Source organism: Mobula hypostoma, chromosome 15, assembly GCF_963921235.1.
Source record: "Mobula hypostoma chromosome 15, sMobHyp1.1, whole genome shotgun sequence".
Taxonomy (NCBI): Eukaryota; Metazoa; Chordata; class Chondrichthyes; order Myliobatiformes; family Myliobatidae; genus Mobula; species Mobula hypostoma.
Window position 1 is genome coordinate 71532083 of NC_086111.1, and position 26695 is coordinate 71558777.

The following is a 26695-nucleotide window of genomic DNA, read 5'->3' on the forward strand; positions in this document are numbered from 1 at the left end:
GAGGAATAGATAGAGTGGATAGCCAGCGCCTCTTCCCCAGGGCACCACTGCTCAATACAAGAGGACATGGCTTTAAAGTAAGGCGTGGGAAGTTCAAGGAGGATATTAGAGGAAGGTTTTTTACTTAGAGAGTGGTTGGTGCGTGGAATACACTGCCTGAGTCAGTGGTGGAGGCAGATACACTCGTGAAATTTAAGAGACTACTAGACAGGTATATGGAGGAATTTAAGGTGGGGGGTTATGTGGGAGGCACGGTTTGAGGGTTGGCACAACAATATAGGCCGAAGGGCCTGTACTGTGCTGTACTATTCTGTGTTCTATGTTGCACCCTGGCCAACACACCACAGCAAATTCGTAATACATGTAAATGTACATGACGAATAAAATTGATCCTTGATCCTTGATCTTTGTTCCTTGGAATACCCTGATGAGAAGAGAGAATTGGTTTGAGCCACATCTGAACCGAAATCTTTTTGATTCCATGAAGGTAACAATCCACTGTTAAGGTTTAGGATACCTGAGAAAGGAAAAGCATTTACAGTTCACAGGAATGGCATAGTGGCATAGTTGTTAACGTAACGCTGCTACAGTGCCAGTCACCGGGGTACAGTTCAGGCACTGCCTGTAAGGAGTTTGTACATTTTCCCTGTGACCATGTGGGTTTCCTCTGGGTGCTCTGGTTTCCCCCCACAGTCCAAAGTTATAAGTTAGTAGATTAATTCGTCACATGGGTGTAATTAGGCATCTCAGCCTTGTTGTGCTGGAAGGACCTGTAACAATGCTGTATTCTAAATAAATAAATAGACAAACAATTTCCAAAAGTATTTCATCAATACAATAATTTTTTAAAGAATCATCACTGTAGTTGAAAGTTTCTTTGTATGCAGACCCAGCCTAGTAACTTAACCAATGTGCCCAGGTAAAGGTTAATTGTCACATAGGTGTAATTGGTCAACGAGAAGGGTCTGTTGCCATGCTGTATCTCTGAATAAAGAAGGAATTGTGGCTGTGGGCTTTGGGTGTGTGAAAAGTGAAATAGATATTGCGGGGAGATGGGAGCAATAAAACTGAGCTTAAGTACCCAGGGCATGGACAAAAAATGAGAAACAGTGTTACTGGAATTACTGCAACACACATCAAAGTTGCTGGTGAACGCAGCAGGCCAGACAGCATCCCTCGGCCCGAAACGTCGACTGTACCTCTTCCTAGAGATGCTGCCTGGCCTGCTGCGTTCACCAGCAACTTTGATGTGTGTTGCTTGAATTTCCAGCATCTGCAGAATTCCTTGTGGTTACTGGAATTACTGCATGGAAACCTTCCTGAGGCATTTTTAATACAGACAATGTGACTGTAAAGGTTTCAGTCATATTCTTGTCAGTGTTGCATTGTGATGTCTCACTTCAGGAAGAATCAAGAGGACAACTCAAACAGGCTGGATCTGGCGTGACATCTATATTTCAATAAAATCCAAGCTTCAGGGCACAAGTGACCCTATGACACAGCCGGCTGTTAAGCTTGGCTCAGTTGCTAGGCATTTCAGGATAACTGTAAGGAAATGCTTCTGCATGCACAGGATGGTAAAAGCTCGGAACTTTTCTGTCAAATGCAGTTTGAAGTTGTGTCGTAGCATGGAAACAGGCCCTTCAGCCCATCTTGTACATGCCAACCCAACCACGATGCCCATCGAAGCAAACCTGCATTTGGCCCATATCAGTCTTAACCAGGGGTTCTCAACCTTTTTTTTATGCCATGGACCCTTACCATTAACTGCGGAGTCTGTGAACCCCAGGTTGGGAACCTTTCCTATAAACCTTCCCTATCCCTGTACCTCTCTGAGTGTCTTTTAAATACCCTATTGTACCTGCCTCAACCACTTACTGATTCAATTTACTCAGCAGCCTCTGTGTGAAGAAGTTGCCTCTCAGGTTCTTATTAAATCTTTCACCTTTTACCTTAAACCTGTGCCCTCTAGTTCTTGATTTCCCTTCTCTGGGAAAAAGACTGTGTGTTTCTCACGATTTAATACACCTCTATAATGACATCCCCCACCCATCTTAACGTGCCCAACTTCTCCCAATAACCCAGGCGTTTGCATCTGGCAACTTTTTGGGCACCACAGTAGCCTAGCGGTTAGCACGACACGATTACAATTTGGGGAGTTCAGAGTTCAATTCCCACACCCTCTGTGAGCAAGTTTCAATATTCCTTTGTGTGTGGTGTGTGTGTGTGTGTGTGTGTGTGTGTGTGTGTGTGTGTGTGTGTGTTTCTTCCACAGTCCAAAGTAGGTTAGTAGGTTAATTGGTCATTGTAAGTTGTCCCGTGATTAGGTGAGGATTAAATTGGTGCGTTGCTGGCTGGTGCAGCTCAAAAGGGCCTATTCCACCTTGTATCTCTAAATAAATGAAACAGTTTTTTTGGCAAATCTTGGCAATTGTTAATGTAAAATCTCTTACAAGGCAACAGATGAGCCTTGTGAAGATTTGAGAAGCTGTGGACTTGTGCACCTCTGTTCCTGTGTGAAATGGTACTTTGCAGCCCCAGTCTCCTGCCTTCTCACTGTATCCCTTCATGCCCTGACCAATCAAGAACCTATCAGCTGTTATTTAATGTTGATCCAGTCCTGATGAAGGGCCTCGACCTGAAACATTGACTGTTTATTTACCTCCTGGCCTGCCGGGTTCCTCCAGCATTTCAGCTATTTAATGCTGCTTGAACTGATTGGCAGTTTCAAAAAATCAGGTACGTAATACTGCAGTACTGGATTTTGCCACTAGGGAGCACTGGTGATTTGCAAATTGAAAAATAGTCTCCCAAGTTGAGGCAAAGGTATGATTGATTACAAATATTGCCATGATCTACGAATTTCAATTTGAATTTATTAAATTTTGTAGATTATTAAAGGGAATAAACATTTATTTCAGTGACAATTCCATCAGAAGTACTGTGCTGTATTAAAAGCAAATCAAAAATAAATAATGGATGTTCTCTCATCCTACTTTGAAAGTCATACACTGTAATAGGTCGTGGATAATTATGCACTGTTGGCAGCCATTCAGCCCATTAAGTCTATTCTGTTTTTCAGTTGGATCATGTACTTCAGCTCCAGTTTGGAACTTCTGCTGTCTATCTCTTGGTATTATTAAGGGATGGAGAGCAGATCTTGAACTATGTGGGGTGGCATGGTAGGGCAGTTAGCATTGCCATTTACAGTTCCAATGATCACCGATTCCTATCACTCTTTGTAAGGAGTTTGTATGAGTTTGTACCTTCTCCCCATGACCATATGGGTGCTCTGGTTTCCTCCCACATTCCAAAGACGTACAAGTTAGTTAGTAGATTGTGCTTGGACTATGTTGGTTATTGATGCACACAGTACATTTCATTATGTTTGGATGTACGCGTGACGAATAAAGCTAATCTTTTCCTCTTTATTTAACAATCTTTCTGATAAGATCTTAAAAATTCCAACTCAAAGAGCATTAGAACACATTGAGAAAGCAAGTAACAACAACAGGAATTCTGCAGATGCTGGAAATTCAAGCAACACACATCAAAGTTGCTGGTGAACGCAGCAGGCCAGGCAGCATCTCTAGGAAGAGGTACAGTCGAGATTTCAGGCCGAGACCCTTCGTCAGGACTAACTGAAGGAAGAGTTAGTAAGAGATTTGAAAGTGGGAGGGGGAGGGGGAGATCCAAAATGATAGGAGAAGACAGGAGGGGGAGGGATGGAGCCAAGAGCTGGACAGGTGAGCTCACCAGCAACTTTGATATGTGTTGCTTGAGAAAGCAAGTTCTAGGTTTCTATAATTATTCTTATGAAAAAACATTTTGTTTATTTCACTTCTGATGATCATATAAAACATTGGCGATCGGTTTGTTGGCTTGGATAAGATGAGGGCTTGGGGCTGAATAAGTAATGGGAAGGGGATGCATGATAGAATCATTTTTGGGAGGGGTACTGTAAATTCATTGAATTTGCCAATCAACTTTGCCTTATTGATTCCATGCCCACTCAGGTTATGTGGCAGGGTTGAGATACGTCTCTATCAAAGGTTTAAGGCACTCCTTCTCTCTTTAACTATACAGTGGCATGCAAAGGTTTGGGCACCCCTGGTCAAAATTTCTGTTACTGTGAATAGTGAAGTGAGTAGAAGGTGAACTGATCTCCAAAAGTCATAAAGTTAAAGATAAAACATTTTTTTCAAAATTCTAAGCAAGATTATTGTATTATTTTTGTTTTGTACAATTTTAGAGTGGAAAAAGAAGGAGCACCATGCAAAAGTTTGGGCACCCCAAGAGATTTGAGCTCTCAGATAACTTTTACCAAGGTCTCGGACCTTAATTAGCTTGTTAGGGCTATGGCTCGTTCACAGTCATCGTTAGGAAAGGCCAGGTGATGCAAATTTCAGAGCTTTATAAATACCCGGACTCCTCAAACCTTGTCCCAACAATCAGCAGCCATGGGCTCCTCTAAGCAGCTGCCTAGCACTCTGAAAATTAAAATAAATGATGCCCACAAAGCAGGAGAAAGCTATAAGAAGATAGCAAAGCGTTTTCAGGTAGCCATTTCCTCAGTTTGTAATGTGATTAAGAAATGGCAGTTAACAGGAACGGTGGAGGTCAAGTTGAGGTCTGGAAAACCAAGAAAACTTTCTGAGAGAACTGCTCATAGGGTTGCTAGAAAGGCAAATCAAAACCCCTGTTTGACTGCAGAAGACCTTCAGGAAGACTTAGCAGACTCTGGAATGGTGGTGTACTGTTCTACTGTGCAGTGACACCTGCACAAATATGACCTTCATGGAAGAGTCATCAGAAGAAAACCTTTCCTGCGTCCTCACCACAAAATTCAGCATCAGAAGTTTGCAAAGAAACATCTAAACAAGCCTGATGCATTTTGGAAACAAGTCCTGTGGACTGATGGAGTTAAAATAGAACCTTTTGGCCGCAATGAGCAAAGGTATGTTTGGAGAAAAAAGGGTGAAAAGAACACCTCTCCAAGTGTTAAGCACGGGGGTGGATCGATCATACTTTGGGCTTGTGTTGCAGCCAGTGGCACGGGGAACATTTCACTGGTAGAGGGAAGAATGAATTCAACTAAATACCAGCAAATTCTGGAAGCAAACATCACACCGTCTGTAAAAAAGCTGAAGATGAAAAGAGAATGGCTTCTACAAAAGGATAATGATCCTAAAGACACCTCAAAATCCACAGTGGACTACCTCAAGAGGCGCAAGCTGAAGGTTTTGCCATGGCCCTCACAGTCCCCCGACCTAAACATCATCGAAAATCTGTGGATAGACCTCAAAAGAGCAGTGCATACAAGGTGGCCCAAGAATCTCACAGAACTAGAAGCCTTTTGCAAGGAAGAATGGGCGAAAATCCCCCAAACAAGAATTGAAAGACTCTTAGCTGGCTACAGAAAGCGTTTTCAAGCTGTGATACTTGCGAAAGGGGGTGTTACTAAGTACTGACCATACAGGGTACCCAAACTTTTGCTTTGGGCCCTTTTCCTTTTTTATTATTTTGAAACTGTAAAAAATGGAAATAAAAGTAATCTTGCTTAAAATATTAAAGAAACGTGTCATCTTTAACTTTATGCCTTTTGGAAATCAGGTCATCGTTTACTTGCTTAGCTATTCACAGTAACAGAAACTTTGACCGGGGTTGCCCAAACTTTTACATGCCACTATATCTCCTCTGCCTGTACATGACCTATATCCCTCCATTCCCTGTATGTTTATGGTTTTATCTAGCACCTGCTTAATCTCTACCATTATATCTGCTCCAACATCACCTCTGGCCGCCCATTCCAAGCATCTGCCACTCTCTGTAAAAAAAAAAACTTGCCACATGCATCTCCTTTAAACTTTCCCCCCTTCATGCTTGCCCTTAACATTTGAAATTTCTAATAACTCTTCTCGGGCTTCAAGCCGGTAACAGGTATTGATTATAATTGATTCTTTGATGACAAACACTGCTGTCTTCTTCAGGGTTGATGCCTGGGCATGTCTAGTCTAGTGGTTTGTCTTCATCCAATCAGGTTCCCTTTCAGAAACCGCCTGTCCTCCCTATATTTCCACATTTTCTGGAAGGATCACCAGGATCCTGAAGAAACACTGGATTAATACCATTCACAAACTCGTAAGGAAGCTGAAGTCACAACGTATGCAGGTCAGAGATGGCTGGCGTTTACAGGATCCCCTGTGAATGCAGAGCAGCGTATATTGGCCAGACGGGATGAATGGTGGAAACACGCATCAAGGAGCACAGGAGGTGTATCCACAGTAGCAGAACATTGCATTCGCAATGGCCATAGGATTGACTTTGAGGGCACAAATCTACTATGCCGTGCCAATGGCTTGTAAAACCTGGTAAAGGAAGCCATTGAAATAAAACTAAATGAAACGAATTTTAACAAAGCTGAAGGTTTTGCTCTAAAAACTGAAATTTGATTGTAAACAAGGTAGGAGAGCAGAAGTCTGATTGGATGAGGATGGAGTACAGAGTTATAAATAGCACCAGACTAGACATGTCTAGGCATCATCCCTGAAGAAGCTGGCAGAGTTTGTCATTCAGACGTCGGTTATAATATACCTGTCCTGGCTTGAAGCCCAACAAGAGTTTATTTGTCATTAATGCTGGGAAGCACTAGACCCTGTTATTTTCATTTGAAGTTCTCCCCTGAGAGAAAAAAATTAAATCTATGTGTGACTCTTATCAATTATAAATCTTCTACCCAGTCACCTTCAATCTCTGATGTTCTGGAGAAAACAGCCCAAGTTTATCCAATTTCTTCTTGTCGTTCTTATTAAGGACAATCCCTGCACCATGAGAGTGTTGGTTAGTGTGAGAATTCCTTCACACCCATCACTGTCTATTGAGAATACTTCATAAACTCTTCCTGACACCCAGCAATGGCAAAGTTAACTAGAAACTTACTTAACTGTTCTGTAGCACTGCCATTTGTTATCAGCAACAAAAAATCTGCTGGAGGAACTCAATGGGTTGAGTAGTAGTCTATATTGGAGCAAACCTCCCCACCTCCAACCTCAGGCAACATGCACACAAAATGCTGGAGGAAGTCATTGGGTTGAGTAGTAGTCAATATTAGAGCACTGTTCCCACCTCAGGTAACATGCACAAGATGCTGGAGGAACTCAGCAAGTCAGGGAGCATTGGTGGAGGGGAGTAAACAGTCAATATTTCAGACCAAGGCTCTTCATCAGGACTGGAAAGAAAGGCGACAGATGCCGGAATAAGGTGGTGGGGGAGGGGAAGGAGTACAAGGTGGCTGGTGATAGGTTAGATCACGTGGGTGGGGAAGGGGGTATGAAGTAGGAAACTGAGAGGTGACAGGTGGAAGAGGCAAAGGACTGAAGAAGAAAGAATGTGATAGGAGAGGACAGTGGACCAAGGAAGAAAGGGAAGGAGGAGGGGAAACCAGAATGAGGTGATGGGCAGGGGAGGAGAAGAGAAAGGGTGAGAAGGAACCAAATGGGGAATGGAGAAAGGGAAAGGGGAGGAGGGGAAGTTACCAGAAATTAGAGAGTTTGGAGAAAACCCAGTTGGAATATACGGTTCTGCTCCTCCAACTTGAGTGTGGCCTGATGTGGCTGTGGAGGAGGCCACGGACCAGAATGCCTGTCATCCTCCCTCCACCGCTAACCCACCTTCTCTTTTACCTGGTCTCACCTATCACCCACCCCTGTCTACTTGGTGCAATCTGCCTGTGATTTCCACCTCTCCTCATTCTGTCAATTATGGCTCCTGTCTTTCCACTCCCCGCCATTCTTCTTTATATGTTGGCCATCTCCCCCTTTCTCTCCCAGTAGTTTTGCGGCAGCAATACAAAATAAAAAAATCAAAGAAAGGTTAGATGAGATTAGATTATGAAGACACGCAGTCCTCTTTTATTGTCATTTAGTAATGCATGCATTAAGAAATGATACAATATTTCCTGCAGTGTGATATCGCAAAACACGGGACAGACCAAGACTGAAAAAAACTTAACAAAACCACATAATTATAACATATAGTTACAACAGTGCAACAATACCATAACTTGATGAAGAAGTCCATGAGCACAGTAAAAAGTTCAAAGTCTCTCAAATGTCCCACATCTCACGCAGGCAGGAGAAGGAAGAAAAACTCTCCCTGCCATGCTCGACCACTCTGAGTCATCTGAAAACTTCGAGCCTCCGATCAGCTCTCCGACACTGAGTACTGAGCACCATCTCTATCCGAACGAGTCGACCTCAATGTCTGTCGCCAACAGCAGGCAAAGCCGGGGATTTTGAGGCCTTCCCTCCGAAAGATTCCCGACCACACGGTAACGACAGCAGCGAACTGGCGTTTCAGAAATTTCTCCAGATGTTCCTCTGTGCTTTCACGTCTGTCTCCATCAAATCAGAATTGTCCATGGCCCCTATTTGACGGATACGATATCATTTTTCACCGGAGGGCTGCGCACGTGTGGCGCGCTGCTCTCTCTCCTCCCGACAAGCTTTATTTGCCACATGTACATTAAGACATACATTGAAATGTGCTGTTTGTGTCCGAGGATGTGTGTGGTGAGGAAGTGTTGGCGTGCTTCCAGTGCCAGCATAGTGTGACCACAACTTACTGATCCTAATCCATACTTCTTTGGCCTCGGGGAGGAAACTGGAGCACCCGGAGGAAACCCATGCCGTCAAATGGAGAATGTAGAAACTCCTTACAGACAGGCAGGAATGGAACCTGAGTCGCTGGCACTTGTTCTAGCTGCTACACTTCAGCACTACCCTACAGTAGTACACAAAAGACATAAAAATTATTATGTTATAAAAACATGTAACTTGACAGTCAAAGCCAAGCATCACATTGAAATAAAACAAAAGAAAGGAAACCCATTCAAAATGCCGGTGAAGCTATGGAGGGGAATAAATAGTCAAAAGTTTTGGCCTGTGACCCTTCAGGACTGGAAAGGAAGGGAGCAGGGCCAGAATAAGAAGGTGGGGGTGGGGGTGAGGGGAGGGAGTGTAAGCTAGAAGGGGATAGGTGAAACCAGGTGAAAGGGAAGGTGGGTGGCTGGGTGGGGTGGATGAAGTGAGAAGTTCAGAGGTGACAGATGGAGGAGGTAAGGGGCTGAAGAAGTAATCCGATAGGACAGCAGACCCTGAGTGATAGGGAAGGAGGAGAGGCACCAAAGGCTGTTGATGGGCAGGTGAGGAGAAGACTAAGGGTAAGAGGGGAGCCAGAATGGGAAATGGAAAAAGAGAGAAAGAGTAGGGAAATCACCATAAGTTAGCAGATTCGATGTTCATGCCCTCAAGTTGGAGGCTACCCACACAGAATTTGAGATGTTGCTTCTGCAGCTTGAGTGTGATCTCATTGTGGCAGTTGAGGCTATGGACTCATTCCTTGGTATGTTGGAATGGAAATGGGAAGAAGAATTAAAATGGGATGCTATTGGGAAATCTCTTAAGTGTAAAAGCAAGGAAATTAGTTTGTGAGTCTTGACAAGAGCATTACAGCCCTAGTTGTTCATTCTCCCTTTCTCCTGCTTGCAGTTATCCCCGGAAAATGTGTATGAGGTGCTGTGTGTTGCTGACATGTATCTTCTGCCAGGCTTGAAGAGGCTATGTGGAAAGACCCTTGCAACCATGCTGACTGAGGACACCGTAGTCAGCATCTGGAAGACAGCAAAACTCTTCAGACTTTCCCGGCTGGAAGATCAGTGTACAGAGTATATGGCTAAAATCATCGAGAAGGTAATTTTTATTTGTGCTCTGGTGGGTTAATAGGTCGGAGGTGTTCAGCAGGTCTGGCAGCATCTGAATTCAACCTGAAACATTCACTGTCCATTTCCTTCCATGGATGCTGCCTAACCCACTGAGTTGCTCCAGCATCACATTCCTTGTTCCATATTCTAGCATCTGCAGTTTCTTGTATGTCCATGACCGAATTAGCTACTCTAGGGTGATTGTGTGTGAATATTAATGATATTTCATAATTCAAAGCTCAGATAATCAAAAAAAAAAGCTGGTTACTAATGACAAGCCTTTTTTGTCAATTGGTGTACAAAATTGAAGTTCTTGGCATGCTCTGAAGATTGTTGACTGGACTCTAATGCTGAGAAATTTGTAATTTTTGCTTGTGGACAAAATGCCTTCATGTGAAGGTTGATAAAGGAAATAATAAAATTGTTCAATCTGAATTGTACTCTCATCTGGCACACCAGCAATACACTAGGATGTTAGGAATGGGAAAAGGGGTCGGCAAGAAAACTTTTGCCCAGCATGTAACATAGCTTTAGAAATATTATCAAAGAGTGAGATAGAACAGTACAGCACAGGCCCTTTGGCCCACAATGTTGTACCAACCTTTTAACCTTCTCTAAGATCAGTCTAAACTTTCCCTCCCACATAGCCCTCCATCTTTCTTTCATCCATGTGCCTATCTAAGAGTCTCTTAGACATCCCCAATGTTTCTACTATCATCCTGGCAGCCCATTCCATGCACCCACCTCTCTCTGTGTAAACAAAAACTACCTTTGATAGTGTTGTGATAACCACTGTGCTACTATAGCACCCATTGATATTTAAGCATTGTTATTTAAGAGAAGAATTTGAGGGTTCAAATAGATAATTGGATTGGTCTCTGATTTAATGACTTGTTTATTTTTATGAGCTGTTTATCAATCTTGAGTAATGTTTGGCCTACCCTTTAAATTGCTGCTCTTTTCATGCACTGGCAGTGTTCACTCAGAAATGCTGGGGCACTAATTCGATATCTTTGTGGAGTAGTGATTGTTGTCCCAAAAAGAATGTTGTGTTATTTAGGGGGAATGATAGTTCCATGATCTTAAATGATGTATTCATTTGGAAGTCATTGTACTGATTTATTTTTTGTTGCCTGGTCTGGAAAAGAATTGCCGCAGATTTCATAATAATACTAATAGCAGCAGGAATATGCTCATCAAACAGCCTTTTCCAAAAGCTCCCTTCTATAGGGTTATTAAAACAAAAACTTCACGCCAATTTAAAATTTTCTTCCCCCGGGCAGTTAATCTGATTAACCATTCTACTTAGCTTCCCCCTCTATATATTAACCCCTTCATTGCACTGTAAACACTTTAAACCACTTTTTATAATGCTGCTTACATTGTAAATCTGGTATTTATGTATTTAGGCACATTTTCTCCCATATGCATACTTCTAACATCAGTTTTATATAATTTGTTATCCTTTATAATTGTTGAATGTTTTTTGTTGCATGTCACACACTGACTAACACGCAACAGCAAATTCCTAATACATGTAAACGTATGCAGCAAATTGTTGATCATTGATTGACTTTCCAAGAATGGTCTGAAGCTCATCATTGACCTCCACTTGATCTTCCCACACTATCCTCATAGTCCTTGAGTCATGTAGTATTCAAAAGCCTCAGTTTTTGGTAAATTGGAGAACTGACCCTCAATCTTTAAGTGAAATATTTTTCCTCATCTTAGTTCTGAATGGCCGACTTCATAGTGTGAATTTGTGGCACTTTGTTCTAGGGTTCCAAGCCTGAAGAAACTTCCTCCCAGCACTCACTCAGTAAAGTTTATTAAGCATTTTATGTTTCAATGAGAACACCTCTCATTAGATTTCTAGGGAGTATTTCCCTAGCCGTCTTGATCTTAGTTGTAAAGCAATGCCGCAGATCAGAACTCCATCGTGTAATCAGCATGAAATCGGTAGAGTAAGCTGCTCTTCCTGTATCATGCCCCCCTCAAAGATCTACTAAGCTCTAGTCCCAATTATGAACTGTACTGGAAGACTTGGGACTGTGTTTGTCTCGGAGTGCTATCGCCCAATCTGCCCAGGATTTTGTCATTAGAGCTGATACAAAATTTGCAAGATCATTGATTTCGGGGTTTTGAAGGAGAAAAATTAGGCAAGAATATTTTAAGACATACCTGGCTTCACATTATTTAAATATGCTCTTGTGGTCGCGCTGATACGCAACGAGTGAAAGCAACACACTGAGTCGAGCAGGGTCTGGTTGAACTGTTTACTGTTCTGTCTGTCTGTATCTTGTTTTACGGCGGCCGGCATCCAGCTTAATGGTGCATTACCGCCACCCTCTGCTCCAGAATGTGCACTAGACATACATTCTAAATCCCTTCACCCAATCGCGCACGCGCACACACACAAACCTACACTTCACCCTCCCATCTTTGACCATCCTAGTATCCTATTACTGTTTATCCGTCATATCCTATAAAAAACCCCTGTACCCCTTAAAAACGCTAAAAATACCCGGACTTGTGCTCTCCCACCCATGCCCAGCAACCCTTTTAATGTGAATTCCTGCATCCCCAACTCCCTTAATTTAATTCTCATCATCTCTCTCTGTCTCCCATACTTCCTGCAACACAAAACTACATGCTCTACTGACTCCTCTTCCCGACATTCCTCACACAATCCTGTCTGGTGTTTCCCTATCATTTTCAATGTTTTGTTTAATGCACAATGCCCCAGCCTTAACCTAGTCCACACAATTTCCTCTCTTCTGTTTCCATTACCTACCCTAGTAACTGCAACACTCTTTTGTATTTGATATAAATGCCTCCCTTTCCCCTCCCTGTCCCATCTTTCTTGCCACATTCGGTTGACTTTTTCCTAGATTACACACTTAACCTCTGCTTTACTGATACTAATGTGCATTTCCATATTTTCTTTCTTTAACGCCCTCTTTGCCAACTCATCCACCCTGTTTACTGTTTCAATCCGCACGCGCTTGTGCGCGCTCCCAGCATCCCCCGCTCTTTGCGGGGCGGAAGTGACATCGGCTTCCGGGCCGAGGTCTGCCCCTCAGAGCCCTCTCGGTTGCCGCTGGCTGCAGACTCGCCCGCGACTGCTGGAACCAGTTCGCTTGCGGCGTGGTCGAGCCGTCACACTGCTATTTTAATTTTTCACTTTTGTGGATTCCAAGTCTTTGTGGATGTTTGGAAAATTTTGACACAAGGCTGTCAAAATTTTCCCAGGGAGTTTTGTTGTTAGGGCTCCTCTGACCTGCCCATGTGAAGACACAGTCTGAAGTCCGACCACCACCTAGGGCCTTGCAGCTTGGCTCCAGGAATGACTGAATAAGCAGTTTGGCCATTAGGATTGGCAGAGGTGGGTTCTAGGGGATTAGTGGTCACAGCAGTGAATGTAGGCATCAGGTTCCACTCTGGAAAATCCAGCTCAATCCCTTTTTGCAACAGGGATTTTTCAGTCTCTTTTTCAAAGCTGCCAGCTGGCTCATAACAAGGCATTTTATCTGGTCTGCAGTTTTGGCCCAGTGCTGAACAAGGTTGTTTAGCAGTCTTAATTTTATTGATGTGGGGGACCAGAAACTAAACCTTTGCATGGGGCCATCAGAAAACAGAGGTTTTGTCTGTTTATACAGAGGAGGCGAGATAGTCCTGGCTTGAGGTTCACGAAGTTTGAATTTGCCACCTTGCATTCTGTTCTTCCTGGCTAACTAAAACAGAATCAGAATCAGGTTTAATATCACCAGCATATGTTGTGAAATTTGTCTTTGTGGCTGAATATAATGCAATACATAATAAAAACTGTGAATTACTGTAATTAAATATATTAAATAAGTAGTGCAAAAATGTAGTGAGATAGTGTTCATGGTCAATGTCCATTCAGAAATGGGATGGTAAAGGGAAAGAAGTTCCTGACTCATTGAGTGTGTACCTTAAGGCTCCTGTATGTCCTTCCTGATGACAGCAATGAGAGGAGGGCATGCCCTAGGTGACGGGCGTCCTTGATAATGGACGCTGCCTTTCTGAGGCACCACTCCTTGCAGATGGTTATAGTCACTAAATCATTGTGTGTTTAGACCTCATTAGTTGCATAAATTAGCTATAAATATCACATTCAGAGTGTATTCAGGTTCAAAGTAAATTGATTATCAAAGTGCGTACATGTCACTGTATCCTACCCTGAGATTCAATTTCCTGCTGGCATTCAATTTCCTGCTGGCATTCACAGCAGAAAAGAGAAATACAATAGAATCTGCAACACAATAGCACACAAAGTGTGACACACAGTCAATGTGCAAAAGAAGACATCTGTGTAAATTAAAAAGAATAAATAAGTAAATAAATAATACTGAGAATATGAATTGTGCAGTCATTGAAAGTGAGTCTGTAGGTTGTAGAATCAGTTCAGAGTTGAAGTGAGTGAAGTTATCCACACTGGTTCAGGAGCCTCACACTCAGAACACTGGAGGAACTAAACAGGCCGGGTAGCACCTATGGAAAGGAATAAAGAGTCAGTATTTCTGATGAGGGGTCTTGGCCTGAAACGTCAACTCTTTATTTTTTCCCCTCGATGCTGCTTGACATGCTGAGTTCAAATAAATTTATTATCAAAGTACGTTTGTACATATATGACACCATATACAACACTGAGATTCATTTCTGTGGGCATACTCAATACTTCTGGAGAATAAAAAGCATAATAGAATCAATTAAAGACTGCAGCAACTTGGGTGCTCAACCTCGGTGCAAAAGACAACACAATGTGCAAATACGAAAAAGAAAGAAATAACAGTAATAAATAAATATTTAGAACATGAGATGAAGAGTTCTTGAAAGTGAGTCCATTGGTTGTGGGAACATTTCAATGATGGGGCAGGTAAAGTTGAGTGAAGTTATCCCCTCTGGTTCAGAAACCTGATGGTTGAGGGGTAGAAACTGTTCCTGAACCTGGTGGTGTGAGTCCTGAGGCTCCTGTACCTTCTTGATGGCAGCGGCGAGACGAGAGCGTGTCCTGGGTAGTGGAGGTCCCCAATGATGGGTGCTGCTTTTCTGAGACAGCATTTCGTGTCGATGGGCTCATTGGTGGGGAAGGCTTTACCCATTATGGACTGGGCTGTATCCACTACTTTTTGTTAGAGTTCCTCCAGCATTTTGTGTGTGTTACTCAGGATTCCGGCATTGTAGAATCTCTTGTGTTTGTAGTTCAGGAGCCTAATGGTTGAATGGTAATAACTGTTCCATTGTTCACTGATACATTGAGGCATTGTAGTAGTGTAGAAAATTCTTGAATGCTAAATAAGTAAAATTTTTTTCAAATTAAAAAGCATTCTTTGAGTATTGTTCAGTTCTGCAGTAATTTTTTTCTCTACTAACAACAATGTGCTTATTTTGTTTAACCTATAAAACATTTCCATTGAATTAACTGTCAAACAGCTTTGTAGAAATCCCTCCATGGTGCCTCACATTATACAGAAGTGGAATTATTAACCATTGGAGTTCAGTCCATCACCTAGCAGTTTTGATTGTATACAAAATGTACTTGCATAGCACAGATGGCGTCTCTCAGGAAACTCTCAAATAAATTACTTTGAAGGGTAGAGATGTAGAAAAAATGTGGTCATGTTCCAGTCAGCTTGACAGCTACATACAGGCGCCACAGGGGAGCTCACCCAGCTTATGCCCAGAATTGAAATGGTGCCTCTGATAAAAATTACTCTTCTGGCATCTGACCACTGTCACATTAGCTGTGGAAACACTGGCACCAAGGTGTAAATGCTTCAGGGATAATCTGTAATATGTATTACATACCTTACCCCGCCCCCATGCTTTCTTCTCACACCTGCCATTGGGAATGAGTTTCAGGAGCCTTAGGGCCCACATCAAATGTTCAAAGTAAATGTTATTATCAAAGTACATATATGTCATCATATACAACCCTGAGCTTCATTTTCATGTGGGCACACTCAGCAAATCTATATTATAAAGATCAACCAGAATTCGGAGGACAACGAACTGTGCAAATGCAAATATTGTAGGAGAGTCGACAAAAAATCAACATGAGTGTAATTACTTCTAATATACACTTTATTCCACTCCCAAACAAATGGCGACGTCGTATATATGTAAGAAAAAACCCAGCCCTCAAAACGTAGTAGCGTACAATGTAACACATAACATACATGGCAAACTTAATCCTTAACAACCAGGGTGACTTCTGCCCAATGAAATTAAGGAGTCTCTACAATATAAATAAATAGCAGTAAATAATGAGAACATGAGATAATGAGATAAAGAGTCATAAAGTGATATAATTGGTTGTAGGAACATTTCAGTGGTGGGGCAAGTGAGTGTAGTTATCCCCTTTTATTCAAGAACCTGATGTCTGAGGAGTAGAAACTGTTCTTGAATCTTGTGGTGTGAGTCCTGAGGCTCTTGTATCTTCTACTCAATGGCAGCAGCAAGAAGAGAGCATGACCTGGGTGGTGGGGATCTCTGATGTTATGGATGCTGCTTTCCTATGGCAGCATTTCATGTAGATGTGCTAAATGGTTGGGAGGGCTTTACCAGTGATGGGCTGGGCCGTATCCGCCAGGTTCAGGAACGGTTATTATCCTTCAACCATCAGGCTCCTGAACCAGCAAGGGTAACTTCACTCACCTCAGCGCTGAACTGATTCTACAACCGATGGACTCACTGTCAAGGAGTCTACAACTCATGTTCTCAGTATTATTTATTTGTCTATTTTTTATTTGCACAGTTTGTCTTTTTTTGCACATTTGGTTGTTTGTCAGTCGATTGTGTGTATTTTTTATTGATTCTATTGTATTTCTCTGTACTGTGAATGCCTGAAAGAAAATGAGTCTCAAGGTAGTATATGGTGATAATAAATTTACTTGTACTTTGATTTGGACTAGTATTCTCCCTTTAATCAAATATATTAAAATCAGTGAATATTCACCATGATGCTTTCTGTTTCTCCAGCTCTACATCAGACCAGCATGTACAAAGTGCTGAAGGAACTCAGCAATTCAGGAAGCATCTGCATATGGGAATAAACAGTCAACATTATTCCCCTGAGCTGCCGAGTTCCTCCAACATTCTGTGCGAGTTGCTCAAGATTTTTAGCAACTTCAAAATCTCTTATGTTTATGATTTGGTACTCTACCTCAGAGGAAACTGTTTTAGGTGAAACCTTGGACTTTGCAGTTGGGACACAACTGTTCTTTTAACAATGTTGAAAATGAGTTACGTTTTATACTGTACCTGTTTAAGAGAGTAGGCGAGGGCTCAGATTAACATTTCATTTGAACGATGGCACTGCTCACTGCTGCTGTGGAGTGTAAGACAGTGTAAGTCATGCATGCCCAGTCTTCTGAGTATGTGGTGGCCAGAGGAACTGAGGTCAGATATGATGTTGAGGATTTATGGAGTCATACTGTGCAGAAACGGGCCCTTTGTCCATCTAGTCCATGCTGATGTCTTCTGCCTAGTCTCATTGACCTGTACTGGATCATACTTCTCCCATCCAGTACTTACCCAAATTTCTTAAATGCTGAAATTGAACCCATATCCACCACTTCTGCTGGCAGCTTGCTCCACACTCTCTCCACCCTCTGGGTGAGGAACTTCCGCTTCAGGTTCTCCTGAGATACTTCATCTTTCACCCTTAACTTACGACCTTCAGACTTAGACTCATCCAACCTGCAAGCATTCACCCTATCTGTATCCATAATAAATTTGTATACGTACCTCTTTATGATCTCCCCTCATTCTCCTGCACTCCAGGGGATAAAGTCCTAATCTATTCAACGTTAAAATTCAGGTCCTCAAGTCCTGGCAGCAACCTTGTAAATTTCTCTTCACTCTTTCAAGCTTATTGATAGCTTTCCTGTAAGTAAGTGACCAGAGCTGCACACAGTACTCCAAATTCAGCCTCACCAAACTCACAACAACTTCAACATAACATCTCAACTTCTGTACCCAAACACTCAGATTTAAGATTTACAGTGCCTTGAAAAAGTATTCAGCTCCCACAAGTATTTTCACATTTTATTGCACATTTTCTAAATTTAAAATGTATTGAAGCAGGATTTTTTGAGCTAATCTATAAAAGATAGTGCGTCATGAGAAGAATGATATGGAGAGGATGTTTCCTGTGCTGGGGGGCGGGGGTGAGCAGGAGAGAGGTCTAACACCAGAGGACACTGTCTCAGAGTACATAGAACATAGAATAGTACAGCACATTACAGGCCCTTCAGCCCATAATGTTGTGCTGACCCTCAAACCCTGCCTCCCATCTAACCCCCCACCTTAAATTCCTCCTGTCTAGTAGTCTCTAAACTTCACGAGTGTATCTGCCTCCACCACTGACTCAGGCAGTGCATTCCATGCACCAACCACTCTCTGAGTATAAAACCTTCCTCTAATATCCCCCTTGAACTTCCCACCCCTTACCTTAAAGCCATGTCCTCTTGTTTTGAGCAGTGGTGCCCTCAGTAAGAGGCGCTGGCTATCCACTCTATCTATTCCTTTTATTATCTTGTACACCTCCATCATGTCTCCTCTCATCCTCCTTCTCTCCAAAGAGTAAAGCCCTAGCTCCCTTAATCTCTGATCTTAATGCATACTCACTAAACTGGCAGCATCCTGGTAAATCTCCTCTGTACCCTTTCCAGTGCTTCCACATCCTTCCTATAGTGAGGCGACCAGAACTGGACACAGTACTCCAAGTGTGGCCTAACCAGAGTTTTATAGAGCTGCATCATTACCTCGTAACTCTTAAACTCTATCCCTCGACTTATGAAAGCTAACACCCCATAAGCTTTCTTAACTACCCTATCCTACCTGTGAGGCAACTTTCAGGGATCTGTGTACATGTACCCCCAGATCCCTCTGCTCCTCCACACTACCAAGTATCCTGCCATTTACTTTGTACTCTGCCTTGGAGTTTGTCCTTCCAAAGTGTACCACCTCACACTTCTCCGGGTTCAACTCCATCTGTCACTTCTCAGCCCACTTCTGCATCCTATCAATGTCCCTCTGCAATCTTCGACAATCCTCTACACTATCTACAACACCACCAACCTTTGTGTCATCTGCAAACTTGCCAGCCCACCCTTCTACCCCCACATCCAGGTCGTTAATAAAAATCACGCCTTGTGCAGGCAAGCCAATTCTGAATCCACCTGGCTAAACTTCCCTGGATCCCATGCCTTCTGATTTTCTGAATAACCCTACCGTGTGGAACCTTGTCAAATGCCTTACTAAAATCCATATAGATCACATCCACTGCACTACCCTCATCTATATGCCTGGTCAGCTCCTCAAAGAACTCTATCAGGCTTGTTAGACACGATCTGCCCTTCACAAAGCCATGCTGACTGTCCCTGATCAGACCATGATTCTCTAAATGCCCATAGATCCTATCTCTAAGAATCTTTTCCAGCAGCTTTCCCACCACAGACGTAAGGCTCACTGGTCTATAATTACCCGGACTATCCCTACTACCTTTTTTGAACAAAGGGACAACATTCGCCTCCCTCCAATCCTCCGGTACCATTCCCATGGACAACGAGGACATAAAGATCCTAGCCAGAGGCTCAGCAATCTCTTCCCTCACCTCATGGAGCAGCCTGGGGAATATTCCGTCAGGCCCCGGGGACTTATCCGTCCTAATGTATTTTAACAACTCCAACACCTCCTCTCCCTTGATATCAACATGCTCCAGAACATCAACCTCACTCATATTGTCCTCACCATCAAGTTCCTTCTCATTGGTGAATACCGAAGAGAAGTATTCATTGAGGACCTCGCTCACTTCCACAGCCTCCAGGCACATCTTCCCACCTTTATCTCTAAATGGTCCTACCTTCATTCCTGTCATTTTTTTGTTCTTCACATAATTGAAGAATGCCTTAGGATTTTCCTTTACCCTACTCGCCAAGGCCTTCTCATGCCCCCTTTTTGCTCTTCTCAGCCCCTTCTTAAGCTCCTTTCTTGCTTCCCTATATTCCTCAATAGACCCATCTGATCCTTGCATCCTAAACCTCATGTATGCTGCTTTCTTCCACCTGACTAGATTTTCCACCTCACTTGTCACCCATGGTTCCTTCACCCTACCATTCTTTATCTTCCTCACTGGGACAAATTTATCCCTAACATCCTGCAAGAGATCTCTAAACATTGACCACATGTCCATAGTACATTTCCCTGCAAAAATATCATCCCAATTCACACCCGCAATTTCTAGCCTTACAGCCTCATAATTTGCCCTTCCCCAATTAAAAATTTTCCTGTCCTCTCTGATTCTATCCTTTTCCATGATAATGCTAAAGGCCAGGGAGCGGTGGTCACTGTCACCCAGATGCTCACCAACTGAGAGATCTGTGACCTGACCCGGTTCATTACCTAGTACTAGATCTAGTATATCTAGTATGGCATTCCCCCTGGTCGGCCTGTCCACATACTGTGACAGGAATCCATCCTGGACACACTTAACAAATTCTGCCCCATCTAAACCCTTGGAACTAATCAGGTGCCAATCAATATTAGGGAAGTTAAAGTCACCCATGATAACAACCCTGTTATTTTTGCACCTTTCTAAAATCTGCCTCCCAATCTGCTCCTCTGTATCTCTGCTGCTACTAGGGGTCCTACAGAATACCCCCAACAGAGTAACTGCTGCCTTCCTGTTCCTGACTTCCACCCATATTGACTCAAAAGAGGATCCTGCTACGTTACCCACCCTTTCTGTAGCTGTAATAGTATCCCTGACCAGTAATGCCACCCCTCCTCCCCTTTTTCCCCCCTCTCTATCCCTTTTAAAGCACTGAAATCCAGGAATATTGAGAATCCATTCCTGTCCTGGTGCCAGCCAAGTCTCTGTAAGGGTCACTACATCATAATTCCATGTATGTATCCAAGCTCTCAGTTCATCACCTTTGTTCCTGATGCTTCTTGCATTGAGGTACACACACTTCAGCCCTTCTGCCTTACTACCTTTACACCGTTTATTCTGCTTCTCTTTCCTCAAAGCCTCTCTATATGTTAGATCTGGCTTTACTCCATGCACTTCTTTCACTGCTCTATCGCTCCAGGTCCCAACCTCCTTGCAAATTAGTTTAAACCCTCCCGAACCATGCTAGCAAACCTACCTGCAAGGATATTGCTCCCCCTTGGGTTCAGGTGCAACCCATCCAATCTGTACAGGTCCCACCTTCCCCAGAAGAGATCCCAATGATCCAAAAATCTAAAACCCTGCCCCCTGCACCAACTCCTCAGCCACGCATTCAACTGCCATCTCTTCCAATTCTTGCCATCACTATCACGTAGCACTGGCAGCAATCCTGAGAACGTCACCCTTGAGGTCCTGTTCTTCAGCCTTCTGCCTAGTTCCCGAAACTCACACTTCAGGACCTCATCCCTCTTCCTGCCAATGTTGTTGGTCCCAACATGTATCACGACTTCTGGTTGCTTTCCCTCTCGTACCAGGATATCGTGCACCCGGTCAGAGACATCCCAGACCCTGGCACCCGGGTGGCAACAAACCATGCGGGTGTGGAGGGATGTCTGTTTAGAATGGAGATGAGGAGAAATTTCTTTAGCCAGAGAGTGGTGAATCTATGGAATCTGTTGCCACAGGTGGCTGTGATTGTCTGTAATTGCCCCCCCTTCACCATTCCCCATTTCTCATTTCCTCCTCTCACTTTATCTCCTTACCTACCCATCACCCCCCTCTGGTGCTCCTTTCCTTCCCTTTCTTCCCGTGTTCTTCTGTCCTCTCCTGTCAGATTGCCCCTCCTCCAGCCCTTTATCTCTTTCACCAATTGACTCCCCACTTCTTTGTATCACTGCTCCCCCTCTCCTGGTTTCACCTATCACTACTGTCTTCTCTTCCCCTCACTTCTTACTCTGACTCTCATCTTTTTTTTTTCCAGTCCTGATGAAGGGATTCTGCCCAAAACATCAACTGTTTCCTCTTTTCCATAGATGCTGAGTTCCTCCAGCATTTTGTGTATGTTGATTTAATAATATGGTAGATTTTCAACAGACTAAACCAAAATGAAGACAAAAGAGCATTCAAGACAAGTCAGGGAAATGATAATAGAGAAGCACAAATCTAGGGAAGATTACAGGACTATCTTAAAGGTACTGCACATATCTTGGAGCTCAGTGCAGTCTATCATGAAAAAGTGGAAAAAATACGAAAACACAGCCACACTACCTAGGTCAGGACGTCCCTCTAAACTTAGTCACTAGAGAAGAATGGCACTTGTAAGAGAGGCTACTGTGACACCAACAGTCACTGAGTGAGCTGCAGAAGTCAGTGGCTGCACCTGGAGATGAAGTTCACGGCTCCACAATCTCTGAGGCCTTGCATAAAAAAGGTATTTTTGGAAGAGTGGCAAAGAAGCCCTGGGTAAAAAAAAACATATCCTTGCCCGTAAAATCTTTGCAAAGCATCACTTACTGTAAAGATGTAGAAGAAGGTCTTGTGGACAGATGAGACTAAAGTGGAACTTATTAGCCTCAATACTAAGCAATACATGTGGTGTAAATCTAATACTGTGCATTAGCCAGGTACACTATCCCTACTGTAAAGTATGGTAGAGGTAGCATCATGCTACGGAGATGTTTTTCTGGAGATCTGGTCAGGATTGATGGGAAGATGAATGCTGCTAAATACAGAGTGATCCTGGATAAAAACCTGTTAGCCTCTGCCAGATAGTTTAAACTGGAGAGGAAGTTCATCTTTCAGCAGGGCAATAACCTAAAGCACACTGCCAGAGCAACCATGGAGTGGCTTCAAATGAAGAAAATTGACGTTCTTGAGCGGCCTAGTCAGAGTCCTGACCTTCAACTGATCAAACATTTCTAGCAAGACCTCAAGATTACTGTGCACTGCTGCTCCCCAACTAACCTGGAACAGCTTGAGGAATTTTGCAAGGAGGAATGGGCAAATCTTGCTCCATCACGTTGTGTCAAGCTAATAGAAACTTATCCAAAAAGACTACTGGCTGTTATAGCTGGGAGAGGTGTTCAACTAAGTACTGAGCAAAAGGGAATGAATACTTTTGAACTGTTGTCTTTTCAAGTTTTGAAATTTTACTTTTCCATGCTTTACCATTTTCCTGTTTTTGGGCTCTACTGTGAAAAAAGGAACATGTGATTGACAAATAAAAAATTGCAGTTAAATTGATCAAAATCCCTGATTGTAATACTCAGTTATGTGAACAAAGGGTTGGTGGCTGAATACTTTTACAAGGCATTGTATGAAGGGAGGGGAATTTATCTCAATTCTCAACACTTTTGTTTCTACTTTGTAGCTTGTGGAATCAGAGGAGTTTGCTCAAGTGGTAAAAGAGGACGCTACAGCTGTAGAGGCCCGCCAGGAGACCGACTCTATCCCCCTTGTAGATGATATCCGCTTCCATGTTACTAGCAACGTACTGACTTACAGTGCTATCGAGGAAGCTAACCAGAAACTGAAAGCTCTGGATGAACTCCTGGCTAGACTGGAACTCGAGTGTTAAATTGCTTTGCAGTTGTGTCTGGCTGCATCGAAGGCCTTGGAGATCAGCACTGAAAACAGTGAGCCTTTGCTCTGGCAATACTTTAACTTGTTTTGTAAGCTTGACTGCATCTTTACACGATAAAAATCAAGGACATTTATGAGACAAGATGTGCCCCATTTTGTTGGAAGTTTAAAGCAATAAGGTAGAAATGTTACAAGTGTTCCAGCTAACACAATTATCGAATTTCAACAATCAATATTTTCTGCAAAATATTTCGAGTATCAAGATTGGTACTTCAGTTTGCTGCATTCTTGTTAGACATCTGTTGTGAACTGAATAGCCACCAAATGCCACCAAATTCTTGACAGTGTGCATCTTAACCAGCATTTGAATAAAAAAACGGCTAAATATTGACACCTTATCAATCATAATCTGTTATGAGTGAACATCTGATCAAATATCCTCATCCAAAATGTTCCTTTGGTTACTTTTTCCTCTTTCATTGTGAAGCTTTGACTTTATAGTGTTTTCTGTCCTTTTATTTAAGGTGTTTATTATTTGCTGTTTTTTTTAAAAACCTCTACTATGAAGATCCAAAGTTGCTGAAAGTTTGCACAAGAAAACATTGGTCCTAGGAATGAGCACACTAACATCATGGTGCTGTTTTTATCATTTATATAACAGTATTGGTAACTGCACCAGCCCGGCCCAGTGTAACTGTCTGGCAGGCCAAAGAAAAATGTTGGCAGGAAAGCTGAACGTCTGCTGTTGCTGAGATTTCTTGATGATCAGTTCATTTTTGGTTTATTGCTTGGAGCCCATGTGACGCATCTCAAGTATTAAATCCCTAAAGGAGCAGCTACGTGTGATGAATCTGGAAATGGATCACTTATCTGCTAATAACTGGATATGGGCGAAGTACAATGCTGTTATTTTCTCCTCCAAGTTGAAATTGATTATTCCATCTTTACCTATTTTGTTTAACCTCTTGATAAACGCTAGAGATGTTTGATTATGTACTTTGTCCCAGATTCTGTACTGTTATTCATGCAGGCCCACAGGTAATTAGGTCCTCTGAGCCTACTCTTCTCATTGTTAGTCATAGCATCTTTAACACTTTAATCTTCAATCTGTATCCGTGCCCCCTTTGAGCTTGTGAGTATGGAGCTTTCCACGATGCCGTCACTCTTTCTCAGATCATTCTGTAGGGATGCTGATAATGAAGAGGGTGCCACTGTTTACCTCATCCCTGAGTGTGAATTGGCCAACCTGTCATCACATGCTGAACCGTTCTCCTGTCCTCTCCACATAGCTCTGTCCCCATCACCAGATTATTTCGAATCAAACCACTTATACTAGTGCCCAATTAACCCGGAGATCCTTCAAACCCACAGCCTTTAATAGCAGCTCACCCTGCACCTCCTCGTTAAGCTACCTGAGTAACTAATTATAGCACTTCTAATTTCAATCATTTTGGATTCCGGATGCAAAAGTCCACTGGTTCAATGATTACATTTAATATCATAGAATGTCTACCGTATACAACCTGAAATTCTTACTCTTCTCAGACATCCACAAAACAGAAGAAAACCCCAAAGAATGAATGACAGAAAAATATTAGAACCCCAAAGCCCCCCCACAAGCAATAGCAAAGGTTCAACCCTCCCTCCCCTTGTTCCAGCAGGAAGAATCACCACCCACCACCCACCAAGCAAGCAACAGCAGAGCCCCCAAATAGAGACCATGATCCGCAGTCCAACAAAAGCCATTGTTCATCCAACAATTCGACATGTCACAGGCTAACAAGGGAGAGAGAAGTGTCTCCCTTTCCACAGCGAGAGGTGAGACCAACAACCAGCTCATAGTTACCATGTTACAGTCTGCAGCGTCGCTCTTAAGCACAATGTGAAGTTGCTTTAAAAATCATATTTCCAGATCATAGCTCAATGTTTGGCCCATATTGCACAAAAATTGGAAATTCTTGCTTAATGATTGTTACTGAATAGCTATGACAGAATATATCCTTTATTATTTTATCGAGTTGAGATTGTATATGATATTTTTATATGTCAAACCCCTTTGGCCCACCAAAACAGCAGATACTAAAAATATTACAACTCTCCGGCGCTATGGACATTGGTTATTCTCCTCCTCATTTAATTATTCAGTGCTTCTTTCCAGGTTCACTGTCATGAAGATTTGTTACAGGTGCTGTCAATTTCAAGAGATGAAATTCAGAAATAAGCACGGGTAGTTTCACATTAAAATGTGAGATTTGCTCTCTATGCAAATGAATGTTAATGATCTAAGTTATTTATAAACCTCAATATGTTGCTACCAGCAGGAAGTCTTAATTTTTTTTTGTTCTTGGATGAAGAAACTGCTTTCCTCATTGAGTCATTTCTGATTATTTAGTAGAAATTCAATTGAGTGGGGTAACATTGGGGATACAAGTTGCTTATCATATGTATCTGCTGGATATTAAAGATCAAGTTTTAAATGGGGTTGAGTCTTAATGGACTAAACTTAAAATTATAAGACCATAAGACATAGGAGCAGAATTGGGCCATTCAGCTCATCAAGTCTGCTCCACCTTCCATCATGGCTGATTTGTTATCTCTCTCAACCCAATTCTCATGTCTTTTCCCCGTAGCTTCTGATACCCTTACTAATCAAGAATCTAGCAACCTCCGCTTTAAGTACACCCAATGTCTTGACGTCCACCGCCGCCTGTAGCAATGAATTCCACGGATTCACCACCCTTCTGCCTATATAGGTTCCTCCTCATCTGTTTTAAAGCAACGTCCTTGTATTCTGCAAACAACAGGAATTCTGCAGATGCTGGAAATTCAAGCAACATACATCAAAGTTGCTGGTGAACGCAGCAGGCCAAGCAGCATCTATAGGAAGAGGCGCAGTCGACGTTTCAGGCCGAGACCCTTCGTCAGGACTAACTGAAGGAAGAGTGAGTAAGGGATTTGAAAACTGGAGGGGGAGGGGGAGATGCAAAATGATAGGAGAAGACAGGAGGGGGAGGGATAGAGCCGAGAGCTGGACAGGTGATAGGCAAAAGGGGATACGAGAGGATCATGGGACAGGAGGCCTAGGGAGAAAGACGGGGGGGGGTGACCCAGAGGATGGGCAAGAGGTATATTCAGAGGGACAGAGGGAGAAAAAGGAGAGTGAGAGAAAGAATGTGTGCATAAAAATGAGTAACAGCTGGGGTACGAGGGGGAGGTGGGGCCTAGCGGAAGTTAGAGAAGTCAATGTTCATGCCATCAGGTTGGAGGCTACCCAGACGGAATATAAGGTGTTGTTCCTCCAACCTGAGTGTGGCTTCATCTTTACAGTAGAGGAGGCCGTGGATAGACATGTCAGAATGGGAATGGGATGTGGA

At 42.8% G+C, this 26695-nt stretch overlaps 1 protein-coding gene across 4 annotated transcripts in view; it reads left to right on the top strand.

Moving 5' to 3' along the window:
* abtb1 (ankyrin repeat and BTB (POZ) domain containing 1) overlaps window positions 1-25817 on the top strand; it is an 89448-nt gene extending 63631 nt beyond the window's left edge. Inside the window, exons 10-11 of one of the 4 annotated variants that reach the window (XM_063068237.1) lie at window positions 9549-9749; window positions 23110-25813. In XM_063068237.1, coding sequence (XP_062924307.1) covers window positions 9549-9749; window positions 23110-23316 — 408 coding nt within the window. In that variant the 3' untranslated portion in view covers window positions 23317-25813. Of the gene's footprint in view, window positions 1-9548; window positions 9750-23109 lie in introns of all 4 variants that reach the window. The other 3 variants (XM_063068236.1, XM_063068239.1, XM_063068238.1) reach the window with 3 other exon arrangements.
* The last annotated feature ends 878 nt before the right edge of the window (window positions 25818-26695 follow it).